A 23,399-nucleotide genomic window follows, 5' to 3' on the forward strand; every position below is an offset into this window, starting at 1 on the left:
TATGTCAATTCATGCAGAAAAATCTTTTGACAAAATATAATACCAATTCTTATTAAAAACACTAGAAAGCAGGGGCAGCTGGGTAGCTCAGTGGATTGAGAGTCAGGCTTAGAGACGGGAGGCCCTGGGTTCAAATCTGGCCTCAGACACTTCCCAGCTGTGTGACCCTGGGCAAGTCACTTGACCCCCATTGCCTAGCCCTTACCACTCTTCTGCTTGGAGCCAATATACAGTATTGACTCCAAAACAGAAGGTAAGGGTTTAAATTTAAAAAAAAAAAACAAAAAACACTGGAAAGCATAGGAATAAGTGGAATTTTTGTTAAAATGATAAGGAGTATCTACCTGAAAGCAAGAGAAATTATTGTCTATAATGGAGATATGATAAGAAGCATACCCAATAAAATCAGGGGTAAAGCGAGGATGTTCATTATCTCTATTACTATTCAATATTTTAAGAGAGATGCAAGAGGACAAGAAAAATAAACTGAAAGAATAAGCACAGTCAAAAACAAAACTATCACTCTGTAGATGATATGATGATACTGTAAATAATATTTTAGAAAACTCTAAAAAATCAACTAAAAAACTAGTTGAAGTAATTAACAACTTTAGCAAAGTTGCAGGATAGAAAGTAAATCCAAATAAATTATCAGCATTTCTATATATTACCAACAAAATCCTGGAAGTACAGACAGAGAAATTCCATTTAAACCGCAGACAATATAAATATTTGGGAGTCTACGTGCCACAAGAAACTATAAAACTATAAATATAACTGCAAAACAATGTCATAAAAATAAAAGATGTAAAAAACAGAGAATATTGATTACTCATGGGTAAACTGAGCCAGTATAATAAAAAATGAAAATATTACCTAAATTAATTTATTTATTCATGCAACGACATACCAAACTATGAAAGAATTATGTTATGTAGTTAGAAAAATAACAAAATTCTTCTGGAAGAAGAGATCAAGCATATTAAGGAATTTGATTTTTAAAGAAATGAAGCAAGGGAACCTAGCCTTACTAGATTTCAAACTATGTCAAAAAGTAATAATCATCAAAACAATTTGGTGCTGGCTAAGAAATAAAGCAGTGGAGTAAATGACTAGAGTAATCTAGTGTTCTATAAACCCAAAGATTCAAATTTGGGGGCCAAGAACTCACTATTCGACAAAAATTGCTGGGAAAACTGGAAAGCAGAGTGGCAGGAGTTAGGCATAGACCAGCATCTCACGCCGTATATCAAGATAAGGTCAAAATAAGTACATGATTTAGGCATAAAAAGTGATATCATAATTCAATTAGGGGAGCATAGAATAATTTTAACTAGCAGAACTATATAGATAAGGGAAGAACTTATAACCAAATAAGAGTTAGAAGCATAAAAAGTAAAATGGATAATTTTGATTACATAAAATTAAAACCTTTTCACACAAACAAAACTAATATAGCTAAAATTAGAAGGAAAGCAGGAACCTGGGGGACAGATACACTTTCAATTGTTCTGATAAATAACTCATTTCTCAAATATTTAGAGATATGATTCAAATTTATGAATATAGCACCTATTTCCTAATTGGTAAATGGTTAAAAGATATGATCAGGCAGTTTTCAAAAGAAGAAAATAATGCTCTGAAAAAATGTTCTAACTCATGTGGAAAAAGAAGGATACTAATGCACTGCTGGTGGAATTGTGAATCAGTCCAACTATTCTATAGAACAATTTGGAGCAAAGGCCGATAAAATTGTAGACACTCTTTGATCCAGCAATACCACTACTGGATCCATATCCCAAAGAGGTCAAAGGAAAGGGAAAAGGATATATATACGCTTGTGTGTGTGTGTGTGTTACAAAAGGATAAAACATATTACAAAAACACTGATAGCAGCTTTTTTTGTGTTGACAAAGAATTGGAAACTGAGAGGATGCTCACCAGTTCCTGTGTTACTGCTCTTCCTGTGTATTCCAAGGAAACCAATGACACTACAATGAGGATGTCTTGAATGTCACATGAATTAGATGTAAGAAATGACAAAGGGGATGTTTCCTAAAAACTTGGGGAGATTTATATAAACTGATGTAAAGTGAAGTGAGTGGAACCGGAACAACACTATACACAGTAATAGCAATATTAAACAAGTGTTGACTATGAAAGATTTAGCTACTCTAATCTACACAATGATCCAAGGCAATTCCAAAAGACCTATGATGAAAAATGCTCTCCACCCCCAGAGAAAGAACTGAGGAACTCTTGGAGTTCACTCTCCTGTTTTTGAAACTGACTTCTTTCACTTTCTCTTTCTTGTTCTTTTTTGTTGTGGCTAATATAGACATGTCTTGTGTGACTTCACAAGTATAATGGGTGAAGGTTGCTTATCTTCTCAATGGTTGGGGGATGGGCTGGAGAGAGGGAGAGAAATGGAATTCAAAAAAATTTTAAATGAATGCTAAAAATAAATACATCAATTTTTAAAAAATAATATTTTGAGATCTATATTTATATCACAGAAGAATTGGTTGTCTCTTAATTTATAAAGGAAAAAAATTCTAATGCATGATTACTATTATCTCTATTAAAATATGTTTCTGGTCATCTTGTTCCATAGAGTTCAACTAGAATTGGTCTAATAAACCATTATCCTACTATTATCATTTTATATTTAATTTCTTTAGAATATCACAAAGCTGATGAAATTTTTTAGGTGAGTTTTAAGGTATGACAATATAAACTCATTTTCAGTGGGTTCACTGAAAACATCCTTGGGCTAATAAATACAAATAGTAAATAAGTGATGCAAGTCCTTGCACAATTTCCTCTCCTTTTCAGAATGGTTCAAATGGTTAGCCTTGATTTTGTTGACCTACTTGTGGTTTCATATACACCTCAATTCAAGCACTCAGTTCACTAAATCTTTCATAGACTTCTTAATAACCTGAGAACTCCAACTTCCTCTTCTCAGTCTCAACAACTACACAGCTCTAAAACCCCCCCTTCAGCCTTATGTCCTCCATCTTTGATCATTTGGCCCCACTTACCAATGTATTCTATCAGTTTGCTGTACCCAAAGATTGCTTTTATTTTTAAGCTTGCCTTGTTTTAGCCTTCTCAATCCCCTCACTTCAGATTCTATTCTCTGGTTCCTGGATTCTCCTTAGGCCTGAGCTATTTCAACCCAGAAAGAGAATCTGGAATAGTCTCTGGGCCTGAAGATTGTTCTCTTTCCAATTTTCTTCAGTTTCCTCCTTCCCAAATTCAGCTTCTGCCTTGCTTCACTAGCCCAAATCACTAATATAATTTCTTCTTCCTTATTTTGGTCAAGTCCTTCTTTCTTCTCACAATCTTCTTCCAAATAAGCCAGAAATAAGAGGATTTTAACTCCATGACCAAGTCTCTTGCCAGGGAAGTGTGTACATTACAAGTGTATTTTTGTCTCTGAGCCTAGGCCTTTGGCTATTCTGCATGCCTAAAATGAGGAGGTAAGTCACTTTTAGTGAAAATCCAATGGCATGAACCTGTTAGCAGCTTTTACTATTGCTCAAAAATCTGCTTTTTTAGGAAGTGTTTTTGTGATTTTTAAACCAATTAATCATGTGATACTGCTTCATTTCCATTTCCATGTACTACAAATATTTTTCAATATTTATATTTTAATGCATCATAGAAGACCAGACTCCCATGTATACTAGATCAAAAGAATTGCTCTAAGTAATAATTATTATAATATGCAAAAAATAGATTCTAAAGATGACAAAATACGTAACCATATAGCTAAAAGGGATGAGTTAGAAGATTAAAAAAAACCTTAAAATCTGAAAACTGAAGGCAATGTGCTCTGGAATTCAAGGATCTGAGCTCAAATCCCACTTCTGCTACTTATAAATTACGTGACCACAGACAAGTCACTTAACCTTTGCTAAGCCTCAATTTTCTGTTGTGTAAAATGAGCAAATTGAACTGGATAACCTCTGAGCTCCCTTCCAGGTTCCACACATATGATAGTGTGACTTGCAGTTTAATTTAAAGTAAGTTTATTACTTTCTTATCCTCAGAGTTAAAATAATAAGTACAAGTGTTTCTGAACACTGTGCCAAACTAAACAAAGACAGATAAATTTATTTTCTTGCAAAATACTAGACCAAATACAGAACCTAAATGTTGACTTGGTTCAGCTTCATTTAAAGGGCACATTTTCAAGTGTTAAAAGTTTTCATGAGTAAAAAACTTCACTGCCAAGTATCTAAAAAGTCTATGAAAATTTAATTACATTGGATGAAAAAACCTTTTTTTTCCCTTATAAGCAACAAAGAACATATTCATACACCTCCATATATATATAAAGTATTTATGTGCAAAAAATTTTCAGTAATGGTCCTATTGAAATGAACAAAATTCTTTTTTATTTAACAACATTCTAGAGACAATAACGAATTTGCTATCTTTATTTTTTCCCAGTAGTGTCCTACTCTTGGTGATCCCATCAGGGGTTTTCTTGGCAAAGATACTGGAGTGGTTTGCAACTTGTTTCTCTTAACTCATTTTACAGATGAGGAAACTGAGGCAAATAGGGTTAAGTGACTTGCCTAGGATCACACAGCTAGTAAGTGCTGAGACCAGATTTAAAGCCAGGAAAATGAGTCTTCCTGACTCCAGGCCTGATATTCTATCCACTGCACCACCTAGCTGCCCAATAATGAACTGGAATTGGGTAGGGAAATAACATGGCCAGACATTCTGGTTTTGGGCAGCATTATAAAGAATAGATTGGCAAGAAGAGAGAAGTGAAGCAGGAAAATCAACTAGGAAGTAATTGCAATAGTTCAGGTGAGAGGTAATCAGGGATTGAACTGAGGTAGTTGCTCCATAAATAATGAGAAGGGACTGATGCAAGAAATGTGATGGAGGTAAAAACCAGATTTGGCAACTGACTGGTTATCTGGGGTGAGAAAGAGTGAAGAGTAAAAGATAATGCTGGAGTAACAAAACTGGGAGCCTGGAAAGGTGGCGATTGCCTCAACAGAAACAGAGGAGTTCAGAGGAGAGATGAGCTTAGGGGAAAGATATTGCAATGTACATAAAAAAAAGGCAGCCCTTACAGGGCAGCTTATAATCTAAAGGTAGAAACAACATGCAAATAACAATGCACAAATCACATATACACAGGAAAAGTGAAGAGAAGGCACTAAGGCATTAATGGGCCTGGGAAACCTTCTTGTAGAAGGTGAGAGTTTTGTTGAGACTAGAAGGAATCTGGGGAAGCTAAGAGGAAGGGATAAGACAGAGTATTCCAGGCATGGGCAACAGTCAGTCAAAAGGGCTGGAGCTGACAAATGGAGCGTCTTGATGGAAGAATGGCAAGGAGATAGTGTCATTAGATGAAAGAATATGGGGAGTGTGTAAGGAGTGAGTAGTCTGCCAGGGAAGGGTGCAGGCTATGAAGGGCTTGAATGTCAAGGAGGATTTTGTATTTGATCCTGGAAGCAAAAGGAAGACAGAGGAGGTGACATGATCAGACCTGTGCTTATGGAAAATCACTTTGGTGGCTGAATAGCAGAGGGACTAGAACAGGGAGAGACTTGAGGCAGGCAGACCTGCTTCACCATGCTACTACTACAACAGACCAGGCATGAGGTGATGAGGATGTACACTAGAGCGCTGGCAGTGTTAGAAAAGAAGAGGGCAGGTGAAGGTAAAATTGACAAAAGATTGCTATGGTGGGATGAAAGAGAGCAAGGAATCAAGGATGACACTGAGGATCCAAATCTAGGAGACTGGGAAGATGGCAGTTCCCTCAAGAGTAATGGGGAGATCTGAAAGAAGGAAGGGCTTTTAGGCAAAGATAACAAGTTGCTTTGGGCATGTTGATTTTATTATGTCCGTAGGACATCCAGTACAAGTTATACAATAGATAGCTGTGGATTTAAGACTGGAGATCAGCAGAAAAAATAGGGCTGGATAATTAGATGTGAATCATCAACCTAAAGAGGATAATTGGATTTATGGGAACTGGGTATAGTGGGGATAGCAAGTATAAGATAAATGAAGATCCAGCAAAGGAGACCAAGAAGGAGCAGTCGGAAGGAAAGGAGAAGAATCAGGAGAGATTAGTATTACAAAAACCTAGAAATAAGACTATCAAGGAGAAAAGAGTGATTGACAGTGTTAAAGGCTGCAGAGATGCCAAGAATGAAGACTGAGAACAGGCCAGGAGCTTTGGCAATTAAAGAGATTATTAGTAACTTTTGAAAGCCATTTTGGTTGAATGATGAGGCCAGAAGCCAGACAGCAGGAAGTTAAGGAGTAAATGAGAGGGAAAGGGAGTGAGCTTTGTTGTCAAATGCAGAAATAGAGGAACAGGAATATGTTCCTAGGAATTAGAAAAAAGATTACTTCCAATTAAGATAGACACATAAGGACCTAAAAAGGAACCCAGATTTGCCTACAAAATCACAGAAAAGTTATACAATATATCAGAAGGAATGGACATATAATTTTTTAATTTAAAAATAAGTAGCTATAAGCTCTCCCCTCGACCCCTCTACTCCCATGCCAGACAAGGACTGTAAAGGACAAATGCCAGAAGAGGGCACAAGATGGGAGGAGCTAAGGCAAGCTAAAAGCACAGTGTGCAAAGAAGCCAAGAGAGAAGGTCAGACTGGGGATGCCATGTTTAAAACTGAGCCACAGCAGGAGAAAGGGCTAGATTACTGCCTAAGTAGTCTACCCTGAGTCACATCAGGAGACATAGCAAGTTCTTCTAAAACCATCCCCCTTTGTTATTTTTTTATAACTCAATAAGATTCCATCTCTCTCACACACAAGTATATGCCATAATTTGTTCAGTCATTCCCCAGTTGATGGTCATCCCTTCAGTTTTCAACTCTTTGCTACCATGAAAAGAGAGGCTGTAAATATTTTAGGACACATGGATCCTTTTCCTCTTTCTTTGACTCCTGAGTGGTACAGTCTGAGTAATGGTCCTCCTAGACTTTGGGGAAAAGAATTGAAAAGTTCTGGAGTGCTGAGCCTGGGTCTGAGACTAGGACTCAGCATGCTAAATTCATTATCAACGTGGGAAAGAATGCAGGGTGCAATTTCTGTCCACTCATCCAGGGGATATTCTTCTATCACTTTTCTTTGTAGTAATAGAATTGGTAAATTCGATTAGCATTTTGGAACATTTGGAAAAGAAAAGGACTCAGTGGCAGGCAGCACACCACTATGACCGTTATGGGGGAGGGAGCTACCTGGCTCTTTCCCGAGCTGCATCTTCCCGGGCTTTCTCTTTCTCTTGTCTCTGCTGTTCAATGCGTGCCTCCTGCTCTCTCCTCTTCATCAGCAGCTCTTCCACACGGGCTTGCCGTTCAGCTTCCAGAGCTCGTTTGCGTTCCTAATGTCAGAATCATTGTTTCCAAAGACACTGGTTTTCAATAAGGAAATAACAAAAGCCATCCCACTCTTTTCATAGACCAAGAGATTAGTTATATAGTAATAGATTTCTGCTTTAGCTATTCATTCTTAGCAGAGGCAAAATAAACTTTGACAGTCACTTGTGTTTTTTCCTCCTCGATTGTGTGAGAGAAACAATGCGGAGAGCTCTTGGGCCTCCCCACTTGAAGTCAATGTAAACAAAGATCTTTGCCCTTTGCCTCTTGGCATTTTTTTCTTTCCTGCTTTGAGTATAGGACATTGGAAGTGGCTGAGATGGTATCAGCTTAGAAAACAGAAGAGAGCAAGCTACCACAGTACAGGAGCCAGATTCCACATGGAAAGGCAAGTCCCCTAAACTCTGTCTACATCTGTTCCCTCAATTGAAGTACACGTAGGCACTACATAAACTCTCATTCTTTTCTCTTCTACTTTCCTTCTTAAAACTCCAGGACCATGTTGGTGAACATGGCATACCAGAGGGGCTGCTCTCTTCATCATCTCCATTGTGCCTGAGGACATTTCTCTCATCTCCACCTCTCTGCTCAGCAGCCCAATGGGAGCATTTCCTCCCTCCCCAGTCTGGGGTAAGCTGGGGAGCTCATATGTGGTGTGAGGGTGCAGTGTGAACACTCGGTCTCTAAGAGCTCTAAAAGGTTCACCACCGCTCCTCTAGGAGCAGAGTCCCAACTGGGACCTGGTTGAGTACCAGCAGAGATGGGGACTTATTCATGGCTGCCAGGTTTGTAAATGAAACTAGGGAGGAAAATTCTATGTAGAAACTGTGATGAGTTCACAACCTGTCCCAAAGGCCAAGGTGGTTTGTGGAAAGAGTGGTCCCAAGTGTTGGGGAGCAAGATTATACTTCTGTTCTTGCTATATTTTTCTAGTAAATATTCCCTTGTAAAAGCTAATTTAAATTAGCTGGTTAAATGAAAAATGGGGTGCTAATCACTAGTGGCTAGGAAAGGCAAAACACACGATTGAGCCAATAGCATTAGAGAAGAGATATCCCAACTTAAACAACCTTCCTCTGGAAAAGTGAGTTCAAAATATTTCTATACATGTCTCAATGACTCTAAGATGTGCCAATTAAAAATTAATTACCTGGGACAGGTAGGTGGCTCAGTGGATAGAGAGTAAGACCTGAAGAGAAGAGATCCTGGGTTCAAATCTAGCCTCAAATATTTCCTAGCTGTGTGAGCCTGGGCAAGTCACTTGACCCCAATTGCCTAGCCCTTCACAATCTTTTGCCTTGGAAACTACTTAGTACCAATTCTAAGAGAGAAGGTAAGGGTTTAAAAAAACGTTAATTACTCCAAGTAATTATTATTTTTGAGCTAAATTTTACCTGTACAGCTTCATCTCGGGCTTGCTTTTCCTCCTGTCTTCTCTGACGTTCCTCCTGTAATTCGTTCAGTCGCTGTTCATATTCTTTCAGCTTGGAAAGCACATCATGACGTTTATTCTGGGCTTCTAAAGTATTTATAAAAGCGATTTCATTTACCTGTAATAAAATCAATGGATGACACAATGTCTTTCAAACTGGATTCAAGTTTATTTTAGATTATAAATTACTAGTAATCTAATGGGTCCTTCTTCCAAGGATAAAGATCAACTCATCCCCAACTTCCTGCACACCTTAGTAAAAGATCCTTCATGAATCTTGGGGTAAATGATCATGTAACTAACTACTGATAACAAGCCTCTTTGAACTCAGGCTGGTCTTTATTCACCAAGAACCCACTCTTAGGAAGATATTTCCAGTTTGACAAGCCCTTCCAGATCCAGCCTCTTGTTAGCACAGCTTTCCGATATGAAGTTATTAGAGGAGGAATAGATAACTTCTCTACCAAAAGAAAATGCCAAATACACTTCATAAACCAACAGACGCGTGCTAATAAGCAATCTGGAATGGATCTCAAAATATAAATGAAGTGATCTTTTCTTCCTTTAACACTGATCCATGACCTAGTAAACCCAGATCTTCCCTTATGGATAATTACCAAACTAAGCCTTAAGGCTATACAAGTAGGTCCTGACAACATATGCTAGATTTATGTATATCCTAAACAGACGAAAAGGGGTCCAAAGGACCTCAATTCAATTGCCTAATTCTGGAATTTTGTTCCTCTTTTCAACAATTAAGCTCAGGTAAAGTCAATAAATACTTGTTAAGTGCCTGTAATTTACTAAGAGCTATGCTAAGTGCTAGGGAAGCAAAAAAAAAAAAAAAAAGAATAGCCATTGCTCTTTAGGTAATTCTAACAGGAAAGATACATATGAATAATTACATACAAACTACGGATGGGTTACATTGGAAATAACAAACAGAGGGAAGACACTAGAATAAAGAGGTAAGGGGGGCACTGGGAAAGACTCCTATAGAAGGTGGGATGTTATATAGAACTTGAAGGAAGCCAGGGAAGACAAGAGGCAGAGATGAGAAGGGAGGGCCTTCCAGGAATGGGAGACAAGCAGAGAAAGTGCCTGGAACTGAGATGGGAAATATCTGATTTAAGGCCAATGTTACAGAAGAAGGAATGAAACTGGAGTGCTAATCAGTAACAGTGAACAGCATGTGTAGGAGGAGCCTGGAAAGGAAGAAGGGGCTAGGCTATGAAAAGCTTTGAGTTTGAAACGAGATTTTATGTAGCAATCAAGAAGGGAAAGGAGGCACTGGTAGATTGAGAAGGAGATGATGCAGTCACACCTGCACTTCAGAAAGATCACTTAGACAGCTGAGGGGACAATGGACTGAAGAAAAAAAAAAGACTTATTTTCAGCAATCCAAGGCCCTAGGACAACTCCAAAAGACTCATGACAGAGAAGTCTATTCACTGCTATAAAAGGAACTGCTGGAGTCAGAATGCATATCAAAGCATATTATTTCTCACATTAGTTTATTTGGGTTTTTATTTTGGAGTTTTGGTTTGATATGACCATTCTCTTATTAGAATGAACAATATGGACATATGTTTTGTATGATAATACATATAAAACCCAGATCAAACTGATTATCAACTCCAGAAAGGGAGGAAGGGAGACAATTTGGATATTATAATTTCAGAAAACTCAGTGAAAAATATCTTTACAAAACAAAACCCCCAAAAAAGTAATCATTCAGCAGAGAGGTGCAGAAAAAGAGGAAAAATACCATGTCCAGCAGAGACATGATAACAAAAAAACAGAGATGGTACTGCTATATATGTTCCCTTTCACTAATGTTCCTTGGCCACATGTTATATGTGACCGTCCTATATGCTCCCTACCTAGGTATATTCTCTACATTTCTATACTCCTTCGATGATCCATGATCCAAGAAACCTCTGCATGAGTTCCTTCCTCTCACTAATGATATGGTCATTTTCTCTTCATGTGTTCAAAAAAGTCTTTCTTGCTACTTGCTTTACTGAACTGTTTAATTAAATGTCTTTTGCTTTATATTAAGCTGTCTTCTGGCATTGTAAAAGAAATATATCAATGAAGGAAAATTAGTGTTTTGAGTGGTGATGATTCCAGGGTTTCTTGAACCCTAGGACTTCTAGGGGAGCCCCAAAGAGCAAGGCTCTGGATGTTCCATAAACAAAAGAGTTCTGTTGCTGTGAAACTGCCCTCCTCACATCCTTCCCCACAACTACCCAGGAAACAATCTGATAGTTTCTATTTTACCTGATTGTTCCTCAGACCAAATTGATGGGTCAGTCAGTTGCTTCTCTCATGGCATCTAAGAAGCCTGATTACTGGGGGGACAAGGCAATAAGAGAGCTTAAAAGTCAACTTCCCTAAAATCCTCAAAGTGTCATGAAAGAAGACTAAAGTTGGAAAGGGCTTTTCCTACCCCTGTTCACATTCTATCACCATATTCTACTCCATTGTAGGGCTCTGCCCTACTACTCCTTCCTTGAAGGAATACAATCAGAATCTTCTGAATTTTTCTACCTTAAAGAAAATTTTCACTTGGAGCAAATCTCTGGTCACTTTAGCCTAGTTCTAGATGCTGTAGATGGACAATGAACTAGACCCAGAATCAAATGGAAGGAGAGTAGGCTGGATGGACTTTAAATAACTAAACAGTGCTTTAATGACTCCAAGTTCTACCTGAAATAAAAGATCATCTTTTAAACATTTTTTCATGCCATGTATATCTATAGAGGATAGAATGCCATTGCTTCTGAAAAATTAAAGCTATAAGTCACCAAAATGACAGTGGAGAGGTACATGATGAGCATGAGTAAGCTATAATATACTGTCAACAAAGAACTTATCAGGGAAAATATCATAGGAGATATCAAGAAAGAAATGTATACCCAGAAGAGGAAGTGAGCTAGTAATACAGCAAGAGCCAAGAGTAAACATTGGGCAGCCATTTCATTTATTGGGCAAACACTTTGCAGAAGATTTACACAAAAACATGACAAACAATCACAGAAAATGAGGAAGGGTGAATGAATTTGTATAATCAGTAACATGGGAAGGAGTATCAATACTGATGACATTATAAATCCATTGAAGTATCAGTGCAATATTTCTTCTATTTGTAAAGATAGAAGGGAAGGTTTTTTTTTAAATAAATAAAATAAAAACCATACAAACCTTTAATATACTCTAATAAAACATTTCTTCCCATAAACTGCTCTTTTAAGGGGGCATTTTACAATCTTGAATGAATGAGCCTTTTGGCTCAATTAAGTTGGATTTTCAAGAACAGAAGAACCAAAAAGAGCAGCCAATCTTACTCATGTAAACTATGTAAATTTACTTCAGGAGTTTTAATGTCTGTCTAGATGGAAAGTGTGTAAACCACATTTTCCTTAATATGATTATGGAAGTCACATCAACATAAAAAATAATAATGAAAGTAAATGTGTTAGAAAATTAAACAAAGTTGGATCCATTTAAACCAAGTGAAAAATAACCAGCAAGTGAAATAAGAACATCAATATTCATATATTTATGCCTTTCAACAAATGAATATTCTGACAAGACAGATCCAGTTTTATCTGTACTACCTGGATAGAGGGGAAGGGAGGGGAGGGAGAAAAAAATATAGCATCTTTCAGGTCCTATTCTGACTCTTGAAAACAACACAGAAAGTGATTCTGGAGTTCCAAAGGCCCAGCAAAGCTGAAGTTCTGACTCTCATATTAGGTGCTGTGTGGAAAGGCCAGACATAGAGAAAGACAGATTTCTCACCAGAGTGTTAGCCTTAGTGACTCACAAAGATGGCAAGGTGAGTTTTTTGAGGTGTCAGTGCAACATTCCCAGTGCCTCCAATATCCTGAGACAATGAACAGGACAACTTAAAAAAGAATATAATCTGCATAATGGGACACACATTTGGACTAAGATGGCCCTCTCCTTATGACCTTAGGAAAATGACCAAGTTTGATAAAAATGATGAGTATCTTAAAAAAAAAAAAAAAAAGGAAATGCCCAAGTTTACTACCCTGGAAAGGTACCTTGGCTTCTTCCTCTTGAGCCTTTTTCACAATGGCTTGTAACTGTACTTCCCGCTTGAATTCAGCATGAAGTAATTTCTCTTCCATCATTCTCCGGCGCTGATCTAGTAACTCTTCCTTCCACTTTCGGACATCTTTCTCCTGCATACAAAGAATTAACATTATTTGTTAAAACCTAGCCCTTAGCTTTATTTCTTTTATTTCCCACAAGTAATGAGAAAACTGTGCTTCATATAAACATGCAGGATTTGGGCACCTTTCTTCTACTGATTCCTGATGTATAACAAAAGAAAGGGACAGAACAAATGGAGAGTATCTGAAGTTCAATATGTTTCTCTTCTCATCCATCCCAAAGCTGTCACACAGCTCCACCTCCTGCATTTCCCAGTTGCCAAGCAAGAAATGTCATCATTTTGTTGTCTGAACCTCACATGTAGAAACAGCAATTGAAGATACTGGGGGTGTTTGGTTAGCTAAGAGAAGACTATACGAAGCCACAACAGCCATCTCTGTATGCTGGAAGGGGCTGTGTCACAGAAGGAATACATGCCTGAAGGACCACCAACTAGGAATCCAAAGCAGGCTGACCAGATCAAGATAAAAGGGGTGGAAGATCAATAGAGGCCCCACATTCTGGCACTTTATCTAGCTCAGTGCCCTCAATTTAGAGATGAGGAAAGAGAGGCCCAGAGTAGTACACTAATTAGGTGAGGACCACTCAGCTTCTCCACTAAAAAGCTAGAGTTGAGTCCAGGTCTAAGCCTCTCCATTTGTAGACCTTCCACTACCTTCAGTGGTCTCTGTCTGTTCAATGTCTTGCTTCAGTACAAGATGCAGAAGCAAGGTGGAAAGTACAGAATGAAGTCAGAAGATCTGTGTTCTGATTCCAGTTCAAGCACTTCTAAGCTACAGAATTTTCAAATGCCTTGACTTTTCTAAAGTGTAAAAACAGGACTGGTATCTATCTTCTAAATTACCACTCAAGGACTTGTTTTGAGAAACACAATACATGCAAAAACAATGAAAACCCTAAATCCCTACATAAATATAAGGTGGCAATATCATTAAGGAAAAATGCCTGAAACAAGGAGTTGAGTGAAGATGTAAACTAACATTCCTTCCAACAACACAACTCTAAAATCCCATGGCTTGGTTTTGCAAGAATGCTCTAAAACAGGATGAGAAATCATGAATAATTTCTATTTCAGTTTCAACATCAAAGAAGAAAAGAAACCACCATTATTAGTGAACTTCTACAAAAATAAGTTACTTAAAGTAAAAACTTATAGCTTATTATCAGGAATTATTTGAATTTCCGCTCTATGGTTAATAATTAAAACAAAAATGATGATAAACAAATGATAATACTACTAATCAAAGGTCTTTGAACTATTTTCCTTTTTGTATTTAGTATAGTATTTTGAAGCCAGTTTTATGCATTATTACCCCATTGGGACACAGATCATTATTAAATTCTGACAGAGCATAGATCAAATTATCTTCCACAATACATAATAAGAACAAACAGAGAAAGGATAACTTTAATTAATTGCTAAATACCAATGCACTATCTCTCTCCCCGCCCCCCATTTCCTTCAACCCTCTTTCCATGCCTGTCTGTCTTTGTCTCCCTTATATCTGTAAAGAGATTTCACTTTATCTGTAATACAAAGAATACACAAAATATGCTAAATGTGGGGCAGCTAGATGGACACTTCCTATCTGTGTGACCCTGGGCAAGTCACTTAACCCCAATTGCCTAATTCTTACCACTCTATATATACATACATACAGAAACACACTCTAAATGCGAGGGTATATCATATGATTACATCATAAACAATTATATATAATTTAAATAAATAAATAAATATAAGCATCATAAACAATTATCTGTCAAGCACATAAAATTAAAATCTTCATTCACACTGTAGCTCTTCAAGGGGGAAGGAAAATTGTTATTTCTTCACCCTAAGTTTTTTCAAAATTAAATTTTACTGTAATTTCACAAAGAAATACTTTATTTCCATCCCACCTCCTACCTACCTTCCAGTGAGACAGCAAGTAACAAAATCATCAGTAAAGCAAAACAAACTGCTCCACTGGCCACGTAAGAAGAACATGTGCCCTGAGTCCATCAGCACCCCACCTGGGGTGTATTCTCTAGTGAGTTTCTGTATTGATCAGAAGTCCTAGTCTTTTAAGGTTGTTTGTCTTAACAATTCTGTTTCCTCTCATTTCATTTTATGTCAATTCATATACACCTCCCAAGGATTTTCTAAAACAATCTCCTTCAGTATCTCTTTTAGAACCATAGTATTCCATCACCTTCATAAATCATGACTTATTCAGCCATTCCCCAACTGATGGAAACTGCATTGTTTTCCAATTTTTTGCTACCCTAAAGAGACTGCTATAACTATTTTTGTATATATGAATACTTTTCCTCTTTCCTTGATCTCTATGAAGCACAGACTTATATTGGGGGTCAAAGGGTATGTGCAATTTAATATTTCTGGGGGTATAGTTCCAAATTGCTTGGCAGAATATCTGGGCCAATCCATAGGTCAAACAACAGGGTATCAATATACCTGTTTTACAACAATCCCTCCAGCATTTATCAATTTCTTGTTCTGTTAATAGTTTCAATCTGATGGATGTAAAGTGGAAACTCAAAGTTGTTTTAATTTGCATTTCTCTAATTAGCTGTAATTTAGAGCATTTTTATAACTATTAATAGGTTGAATTTCTTCCTTCAAAAACTGCTCAGATGAAAGCACTCAATTTTTCACTTGTTTATTTGGGTTTTTGGCTTTATATGATTATTCAAAAGTGAGCAATATGAAAATGTTTTGCATGATAATGCATGTTTAACCCAGATCAAATTGCTTGCCATCTCTGAGAGGGGGAAAGGGAAGGGAGACAATTTGCATCATATAACTTTGGAAAACTTATATAGAAATTTATCATATGTAATTGGTAAAAATTTTTTTAATTTCATTCATATCCTGACCATTTATCCACTGGGAGATGTCATTCATTCTCATAAATCTGACTCAGTTCCCTATATTTACATCAGAAAAACTAGCGGAAAAAATTTTTATAATGAATGCCTGTATATTATTTTGATGTTTGTTTCCAAAAATAAAAAAATTTCAAGTACAACCAAGTACTGCAAAGTGTTTTGTTTTCCATTTGCCTGCTTTTCTTCTACTTTTAGCTGCACTGGTTTTGTTTATGCAAAAACTTTTATATCATGTAATGAAAATTATGCATTTTATCATCTGCAATATCTTTTCTCTCTTGTTTGGTCATAAATTATTCCACTATCCATAAATCTGATGCAAATTTTCTTCCTTCCTCTTCTAATTTGTTTCCACTCTCATCTTTTATGGCTAAGGTATGTACCCATTTAGAGTTTATATTGGTAGACAGTGAAAGATGTTGATCTATGTCCGGTGTGTTTGCCAGACTGCTTTATGGTTTCCCAAAAGTTTTTGTCAAATAGTGAATTCTTATTCCAATAGTTGGTTTTCTGAATATTAACCAGCCTTGCATTTCTGGTGTAAATTCAATCTAGCAAACACTTTATAATTTTTGTGACAACATTACTGCAGTTTTCTTATTTACATATATTTTTGCATAAGTATTTATTATGGATTTTTGGCCTATAACTTTTTTTCTCTGTTTTGTCTCACCCTAACTTAGGTATCAGGACCATATTTGGGAGCAACTGGTGTCTCAGTGGATTGAGAGCCTGGCCTAGAGATGAGAGGTACTGGGTTTAAATTTGACCTCAAACACCTCCTATCTGTGTGGCCCTGGGCAAGTCATTTAACCCCAAATGACTAAACCTTATCATATTTCTGTCTCGGAATCAATACCTAGTATTAATTCTATGACAGAAGGTAAGGATTAAAAAAAAAAAAAAAAGACCATAATTGAATCAGAAGAAATTTATAGGATCTCTTTAGCTAGTTTGGAAATAATTTCTCTTTAAATGTTTGATAGAATTTATGTGCAAAATCATTTGTTCCTTTGTTTTTTGGTGAGAGGGAGTTTGGTTATGGCTTAATTTCTTTTTTTAAGACAAGGTTATGTAAATCCTTGATTTATTGTTTCATTAATCTGGGCAGTTAATATTTTTGTACATATTTGTCCATGGCAATTTAGTTGATCAGTTTTATTGACATATAATTGGACAAAAATCACTTCTAATAATTTCTTTTATGCCATCTTCAGTGGTTGTGAATTTATTCTTTTCATTTTTGATATTGAGGATTGGTTTTTTTCCTTTTTTTATCTACTTGACTAATAGTTTTTACTTTTTTAAGAAATTTCTTCATTAATAGAATTTGTCCACAAGTGTCCCAGCCCTTTCCTACATCACAGAAGATCCTAAATTATGTGTGCTAATAGTTTCTCTCTCTCTTTTTTTTTAAAGTTCCTAGTTTTCATTTGTTTTTTTGTTTTCAGTTTCTCAATATCATTTCTGATTTTCAAGATTTCTATTTTGGAAGAAATTTCTGCCTTGGTTGCATACCCTATTGTCATTATTTTTAATGAAGTTATTGAATGTTTTAATGATTTGTTCTTTGACCCACCCATTCTTGAAGAGTGTTATTCTAGCTCTAATTTAATTTTTAAAATTTTGCTTCAAAAGCCATTTATTGAATATGTTTTTTTATTGCATTATGGTTAGTAAAAGACATTTAATATTTCTGCTTCCTACATTTTTATATCCTAAAACATGGTCAATTTTTTTCAAAGGTGCCATGCACAGATGATAATAAGTATATTCCTTTTGATTACCATTCAATAATTTCTGGAGGTCTATTTTATTTTTATTTTTTCTAATATTCTACTCGGGTCCCTTAAAAACTTTTTTTAGTTATCTAGGTCTGGGAGAGGTAAATGTAGGTTCTCTATTATTATAGTTTTATGACCTCTCTGTAACTCATCTAAATTATATTTTGTTACAGCCCTTTATTTAACTCTGTAATTTCCTGTTTCAAGGGTGTTTTAAAGATCAATGTTGGATTATGTTTTTGAATCTCTTCTATTTTATGTATGAGTTTATCTCATTCATGATTTTTAATTGTGTATTCCCTCTATTCTATTCTCTTATTCTTTTCCTACTCTTTGTTACTCTTCTCGTCAAGAGCTGGGCTTTTTGGTTTTTAAACTCTTATTTTCTATCTTATTAACAAACTCCAAGGCAGAAGGGCAAGGGCTAGGTAGTTGGGGTTAAGTGACCTGCCTAGGGTCACACACTTGGGAAGTGTCTGAGGCCACATTTGAAGCCAGGTCCTCCTGACTCCAGGCCTGGAGTCTATCCACTATCTAGCTGCCTCAATTGTTTTAAGATTAATCCTTCCCTTGAACCACCTTCCCTCTTATTCCACTCTTTTTCTTCCTTTTTCCCTATTTAGTGAAACATAATTGTGTCCCAACTGCATTTGTGTATCGCTCATTTGATCAACTCTAATACTTAGGAAAAAAAACATGCTTGTTTGCATGCCCCAAGTATGTCAGGTAATTTTCCCCATGCCAACTCTCCCGTGTACACCTCCTTTCCATTTTTCCATTGCCCCATTGCCATCCTCAAACTATAACCATAACTAGGCCCACTAATTCCTCCTGATGCTGATGACAGAGCTCTGATGGGCTCCACGAGTCATTGTGCTATATCAGAATGGAAAGAGCATGTCCTTCCTTAATCCCTTGTGATTGCTCCCTTGTGCTTTCCTTTGGATCCTTCTTTTGACTCCTAGGTTTGTATTTTAGTCTCTACTCAGATTGGACCTTTACATCAGGAACATCAGCAGCCCTCTCTTTCCTTAAAGATTTGTTTTTTCTCCCTAAGGATTATACTCGGTTGTGATTCCATGTCTTATCTTCTTGAGTGTCATATTCCGAGCTCTCCACTCCAAGCAGCGCTGCTAAGTCTTATGTGATTCTGACAGTGCCCCTTTTCCTCTAGGAATTTCATTTCATTTTTGTTATATGTTTACTTCATCTCGCCCAGGAATCCTCACTGAACCTGCACCCCGAATGTGTTTTACTTGAACACTTCTCAGGATTTGTGCCTTAAGCACCCATGTCACCAGAAGAGCTCCCCCCACGGTAGGATTCTTTTTGTCTCATGGTGCACCCTTCGAGTCTACTCAAGACTCTGGACTTTCTTTGGGGACAGACTGCATGTTTCTGAAGGGAAAACAAGCTTTTGGTGCTCCCATAATGGTGAGACTTCGGAGCTCTGCAAGTTCCTAACTCAGACTTTGATCTATGCAGTGTTCTTGATGTTGGATTCAGTGACCATCAAACAGCTGGAAATCAGCCTGCTGGTGCTAGTGACAAAACTTCAAGAGTCCCTCTGTTCTGCCATGTGGTCCTTGGTCAGAACCAGGCAGCTCCCACCTTCTCCTGACCTCCTTCCTCTTTCAGGATGTGGCCTAAGCCCACAGCCACTCTCTACCCTGGGATGCCCCGCAGCCACACATCCCTTCTTGAGTCTGTTCTCATCTGTCACCAGGGACTGGCCAGGAAGGACAGAACTTCCAGGTGGCACCTGTTCCTGTATTACACATAAGGCAGAGGTGCCCCCCCTAGACACGTGGGACCTCATTCTGCCCAAAGTACAGTCTTGCTCCTCTTTTATTTCCTGTGTCAGGGAATGTGCTGCCCAGAAGATGTCTGCAGTACCCACAGACGTCAATGCTGGCCTGGGCTGGAAACATGCTTTACTCTGGTTTTTCCTTGGCTTCCCCAATCAGGCTCCAGTTACTGTATTTTCTGGATCTCTTGAGATAGGCCATACTCTGGGACTTCGACTTGGGGTCCCCCTTGCATCTTTCTTTTTACATACTAAAGACTCCTAGATATTTAAGGCCAATCCTCCATTACTGTAAATTCCTAATTCCCTCACTGTACTGGTCACTCACCTCTATACCATGGTGTATGTTTTGCACCCTCCTGATCTATAACCTAATATCTTGATTAAGAAGCAGAATGATCCAGTAGAGTGATGGAGGTGGAACCAAGCAGACCTGGATATAAATTCTCATTCTGAGATTTAGCAGGTCAAGATCCTTAACCTCTCTAAGACTCAATTGTCTTCATCTTTAAAATGGGAATGATTATATCTAGAGCACTTGCCTCCTGGGGCTGGTACAAGGCTAGAGAGAGAGCATATCTTATATATCCAAATAAAGAAAAGCTGCTTTCATTTTTCTGAAATGTCACTTTAGTTTTTGTGAACACAGGTATTCCCTTAGCCAATGAGCATTCATTAAGCACTTCTCTGCCAGGCACCGTGCATATAAGTCAGTGATTCCCAAAGTGGGCGCCACCGCCCCCTGGTGGGTGCTGCAGCGATCCAGGGAGGCAGTGATGGCCATAGGTGCATTTATCTTTCCTATTAATTGCTATTAAAATATTTTAAAAAATTAATTTCCAGGGGCTAAGTAATATTTTTTCAGGAAAGGGGGCGGGAGGCCAAAAAAGTTTGGGAACCACTGATATAAGGGCTGTGGAGAAAAAGAAAAGCAAGAAACCACAGTTCTTCCTAAGCCTCAAAGGACTCCCATTTTAAAGGTGGGGATAACATGTGAATAAAAAGGTATACAGAAGATACAGACAGAACAGATAAGTGGAAAGTGAGAAGGGAGGGCCTGGGAAAGGCCCACTGAAGAAGTCTTAAAAGAGCCTGGGAAACCGGGGGGTGCAGGTGGGGACAGGAGGGGGCAGGAGGAAATCAAGGAGTGGCCATGAACGTCACTAGATCGAGGAGGGTCCTACATGGGGGTACAATGTCAGATGGCTAGAAAGGTAGGAAGGGGAGGGGTTATAAAATGAGTGTTTATTGGGTGCTGAAGGTGACAGGGAGCTCCTGGCACTCTCAGAGCAGGGGCATGACACAGAAGGAGTTACATTGTTGGAATGCCAGCCTGGGAAGGGGGTGGATTATAGTTAGGAAAAACTTGAGGCAAGAGAATCTACCTGACAACAACTGAAGCAGATCCAGAAGACAGTGGACATGGCTACAGGCCTGACAGGTGACCAGAGAACAATCAGTCTCGAGGCGCAATCACTACGTTTGACAAGAAAGGAAACTTCCTTTCCCCCTGATAAGAAAGCTCACCCGTTCTAACAGCTTCTGAAGCTTCAACGTTTTCTCTTCCCGCAATTTTTCCCTGAGCTGCTGAGCTTTCATCTGCTTTTCTTCATGCTTCTTCTTGGATTCTGCTATTGTCCTATTGACACATAGGGAAGACACATGGGACAAACATAAGATTTAATGGAAAAAACCAACATTCCTATCAGCAGTTAAACTCATTAGAAAATAAACCCTGCTCTTGCCCACATCTTATTTATTTTAGTCATGAAGTTCTGAATGTGTCAGCATTTTTTCAGGGGCAATGAGTCTTAAAAGATTAAGTGGCAATTGTTTTTAATGCTTTTACCTGGGTGGTTTCTTTTGATAGAAAAGATATTAAATCATATATGAAAGTTTAAACCTTTTGCGTGAAGGTGAAGAAAGCTTTTCATGCATGTGAATCCCATGTCCTGGAGGTCTGGCAGGTTCTTCCTCAACTATATCACCCCAGGATGTATTTTGACGCCAGGACTCCCGAGCTGTTCCAAATAAAGAAAATCAGTTCTTTTTCTTACTATATAGAGAACATCCATTTTGAAAATCATGGCTTTGAAACTGGCTTACTTGAAAAGACAGCATCTATTTAGTCCTACTCTGAATGATTCTTATAAAAGGAAAATCTAATGGGAATTCTAAGAAGATAGGATAGTAAGATATCCTAGTGGAAACTCTCCTTTCACCACACTACAAGAGCCCCCAAGGGAAAAAATTCTACAATGTCAGAAAGAAGAAAAATGAAAAAACTTACCACAACATAATTCTTATAGAAAAAAATGTGGGATAAGGAGAGATAAGTGAAAAGGAATATAAGTCCGACAGAGTCATCAGGACACCAGAAACCCTGGAGGCAGGGAAGCAACACCCCCCTACCCCAAGTTATAAAAGGGTCAACTCCAAAACGGGGTGCCTGTAATTATATCAGCCCAGAGAGTTCAGAACTATTCTGATTATGGGAAAAAGGTACACGAGAGTGGCCAATTCATTTGTACTTAAAAAAAGAGAGAGAAAAAGTAGTGAGAGACTATTAAGTTGGTCTGTTGATTACTCTGCAAAAATTGCCTTGTGACAAGTCTTTAGTTATGTTTTTCTTATGGTGGGTTTTCTGGATCTGAAGACATTTCACTTCTATTATTTGCTGTAATTGGGACAGTGCATCCAGAAAATCTCTCACTCCATCATCTTGCCTGAATCCCTTGGAATAAGATCTTATTTTATGTTATCCCACCACATTTTATCCTGCTAACTCCAAAAAGCCAGAGTAGCAGTCATGATCTCAGACAAGGCAAGAGTAAATATCAGGAATTTGCATGAACATGGGAAGATCAAAGAGCTATAGGACAGTTTCCTCATCTGTAAAAAGAAAGGACTAGAACAGAGGACCTCCCTCTAAGGGCCATTCCAGAGCTAGACATTTGATCTCAGAACAAAATGAGCACAACAGAGAAAAAATATTCAGGGCACCTGCAACACACACATGCATATACATAAATACACACATGAACACTGGTGAATGGTCTTGTAGAAGGTACCACTTCTCCCATCTAGAAGGGTGGAGGAATTCTCATCTAGGCTTCACCCATTTCTACTCTGCCCTCTTTCTTTTTTTTAACATCTGTCAGTCAGTAAATGTTTTTCAGAGGCCTATTACTGTCAGGCACTGTGCTAAGGATAGGGAATACAAAAAGAAGAGTCCTTGTTCTCAAAAATTCACACTCTATTGGGGAGATAGCACCGGAGATAATCTCCAGCTGAATGGAGATCATCATGGAGGGATGGGTGGGAGGGAGGAGGGCCCTCACCTGGCTGCCCTACTCCAGGACTGCTCTGATCGCTCCACTATGCCTCAAGAAGCTCCCACAAGAGCCCTCACCACCCTCAAAGGTTTCTCTGGTTGAAAAGCGGAGCCACAAACTCCCAAACCACCATTTCAAGAGGAGCTTGGCTTAGATGTTTCCTCATTTCTCAGCTGGCTACCCTACTCTGGGACTTCTCTGACTTCTCCATCATTCCCCAATACAAAGAGCATTTAGTTCTTTCAGAGAAAGGACTTTTTTCTAAAACTTGTACCCCTACTTAGTAGAGTGCCTGGCACAGCACAGGTACACAATAAATGTCTACTGACCAATTGGCACTGGCATTAAGGGGGCCGGCTAGAAGCATCTTATGGAAAGGAGGGATTTTACTCATGATCTGAAGGAAGCCAGGGAAGTTAGGAGGTGGAGAGGAGGAGGCAGAGCATCCCAGACATGGAGGACAGCAGGTGAAACTGGCCCAGAGCCTCATTTGAGTTAGAACAGGAGCCTGTGATGCTGGATGGCAGGAGGGGGTGGAGTTGTACAAGGCAG

General features: G+C 38.1%; 1 protein-coding gene across 1 annotated transcript in view; it reads right to left on the minus strand.

Annotated features, from left to right (window-relative positions):
• SCAPER (S-phase cyclin A associated protein in the ER) overlaps positions 1-23,399 on the minus strand; it is a 388,867-nt gene that overhangs the window by 294,254 nt on the left and 71,214 nt on the right. The window contains exons 12-16 of the mRNA XM_044660293.1: positions 21,416-21,533; positions 21,040-21,151; positions 12,897-13,037; positions 8,786-8,941; positions 7,254-7,396 (exon numbers count right to left, since the gene is read on the minus strand). Of these exons, the coding sequence (XP_044516228.1) occupies positions 7,254-7,396; positions 8,786-8,941; positions 12,897-13,037; positions 21,040-21,151; positions 21,416-21,533 (670 nt within the window). The remainder of the gene's footprint in view (positions 1-7,253; positions 7,397-8,785; positions 8,942-12,896; positions 13,038-21,039; positions 21,152-21,415; positions 21,534-23,399) is intronic.

This window comes from Gracilinanus agilis, chromosome 2 (genome assembly GCF_016433145.1).
Source record: "Gracilinanus agilis isolate LMUSP501 chromosome 2, AgileGrace, whole genome shotgun sequence".
Lineage (NCBI taxonomy): Eukaryota > Metazoa > Chordata > Mammalia > Didelphimorphia > Didelphidae > Gracilinanus > Gracilinanus agilis.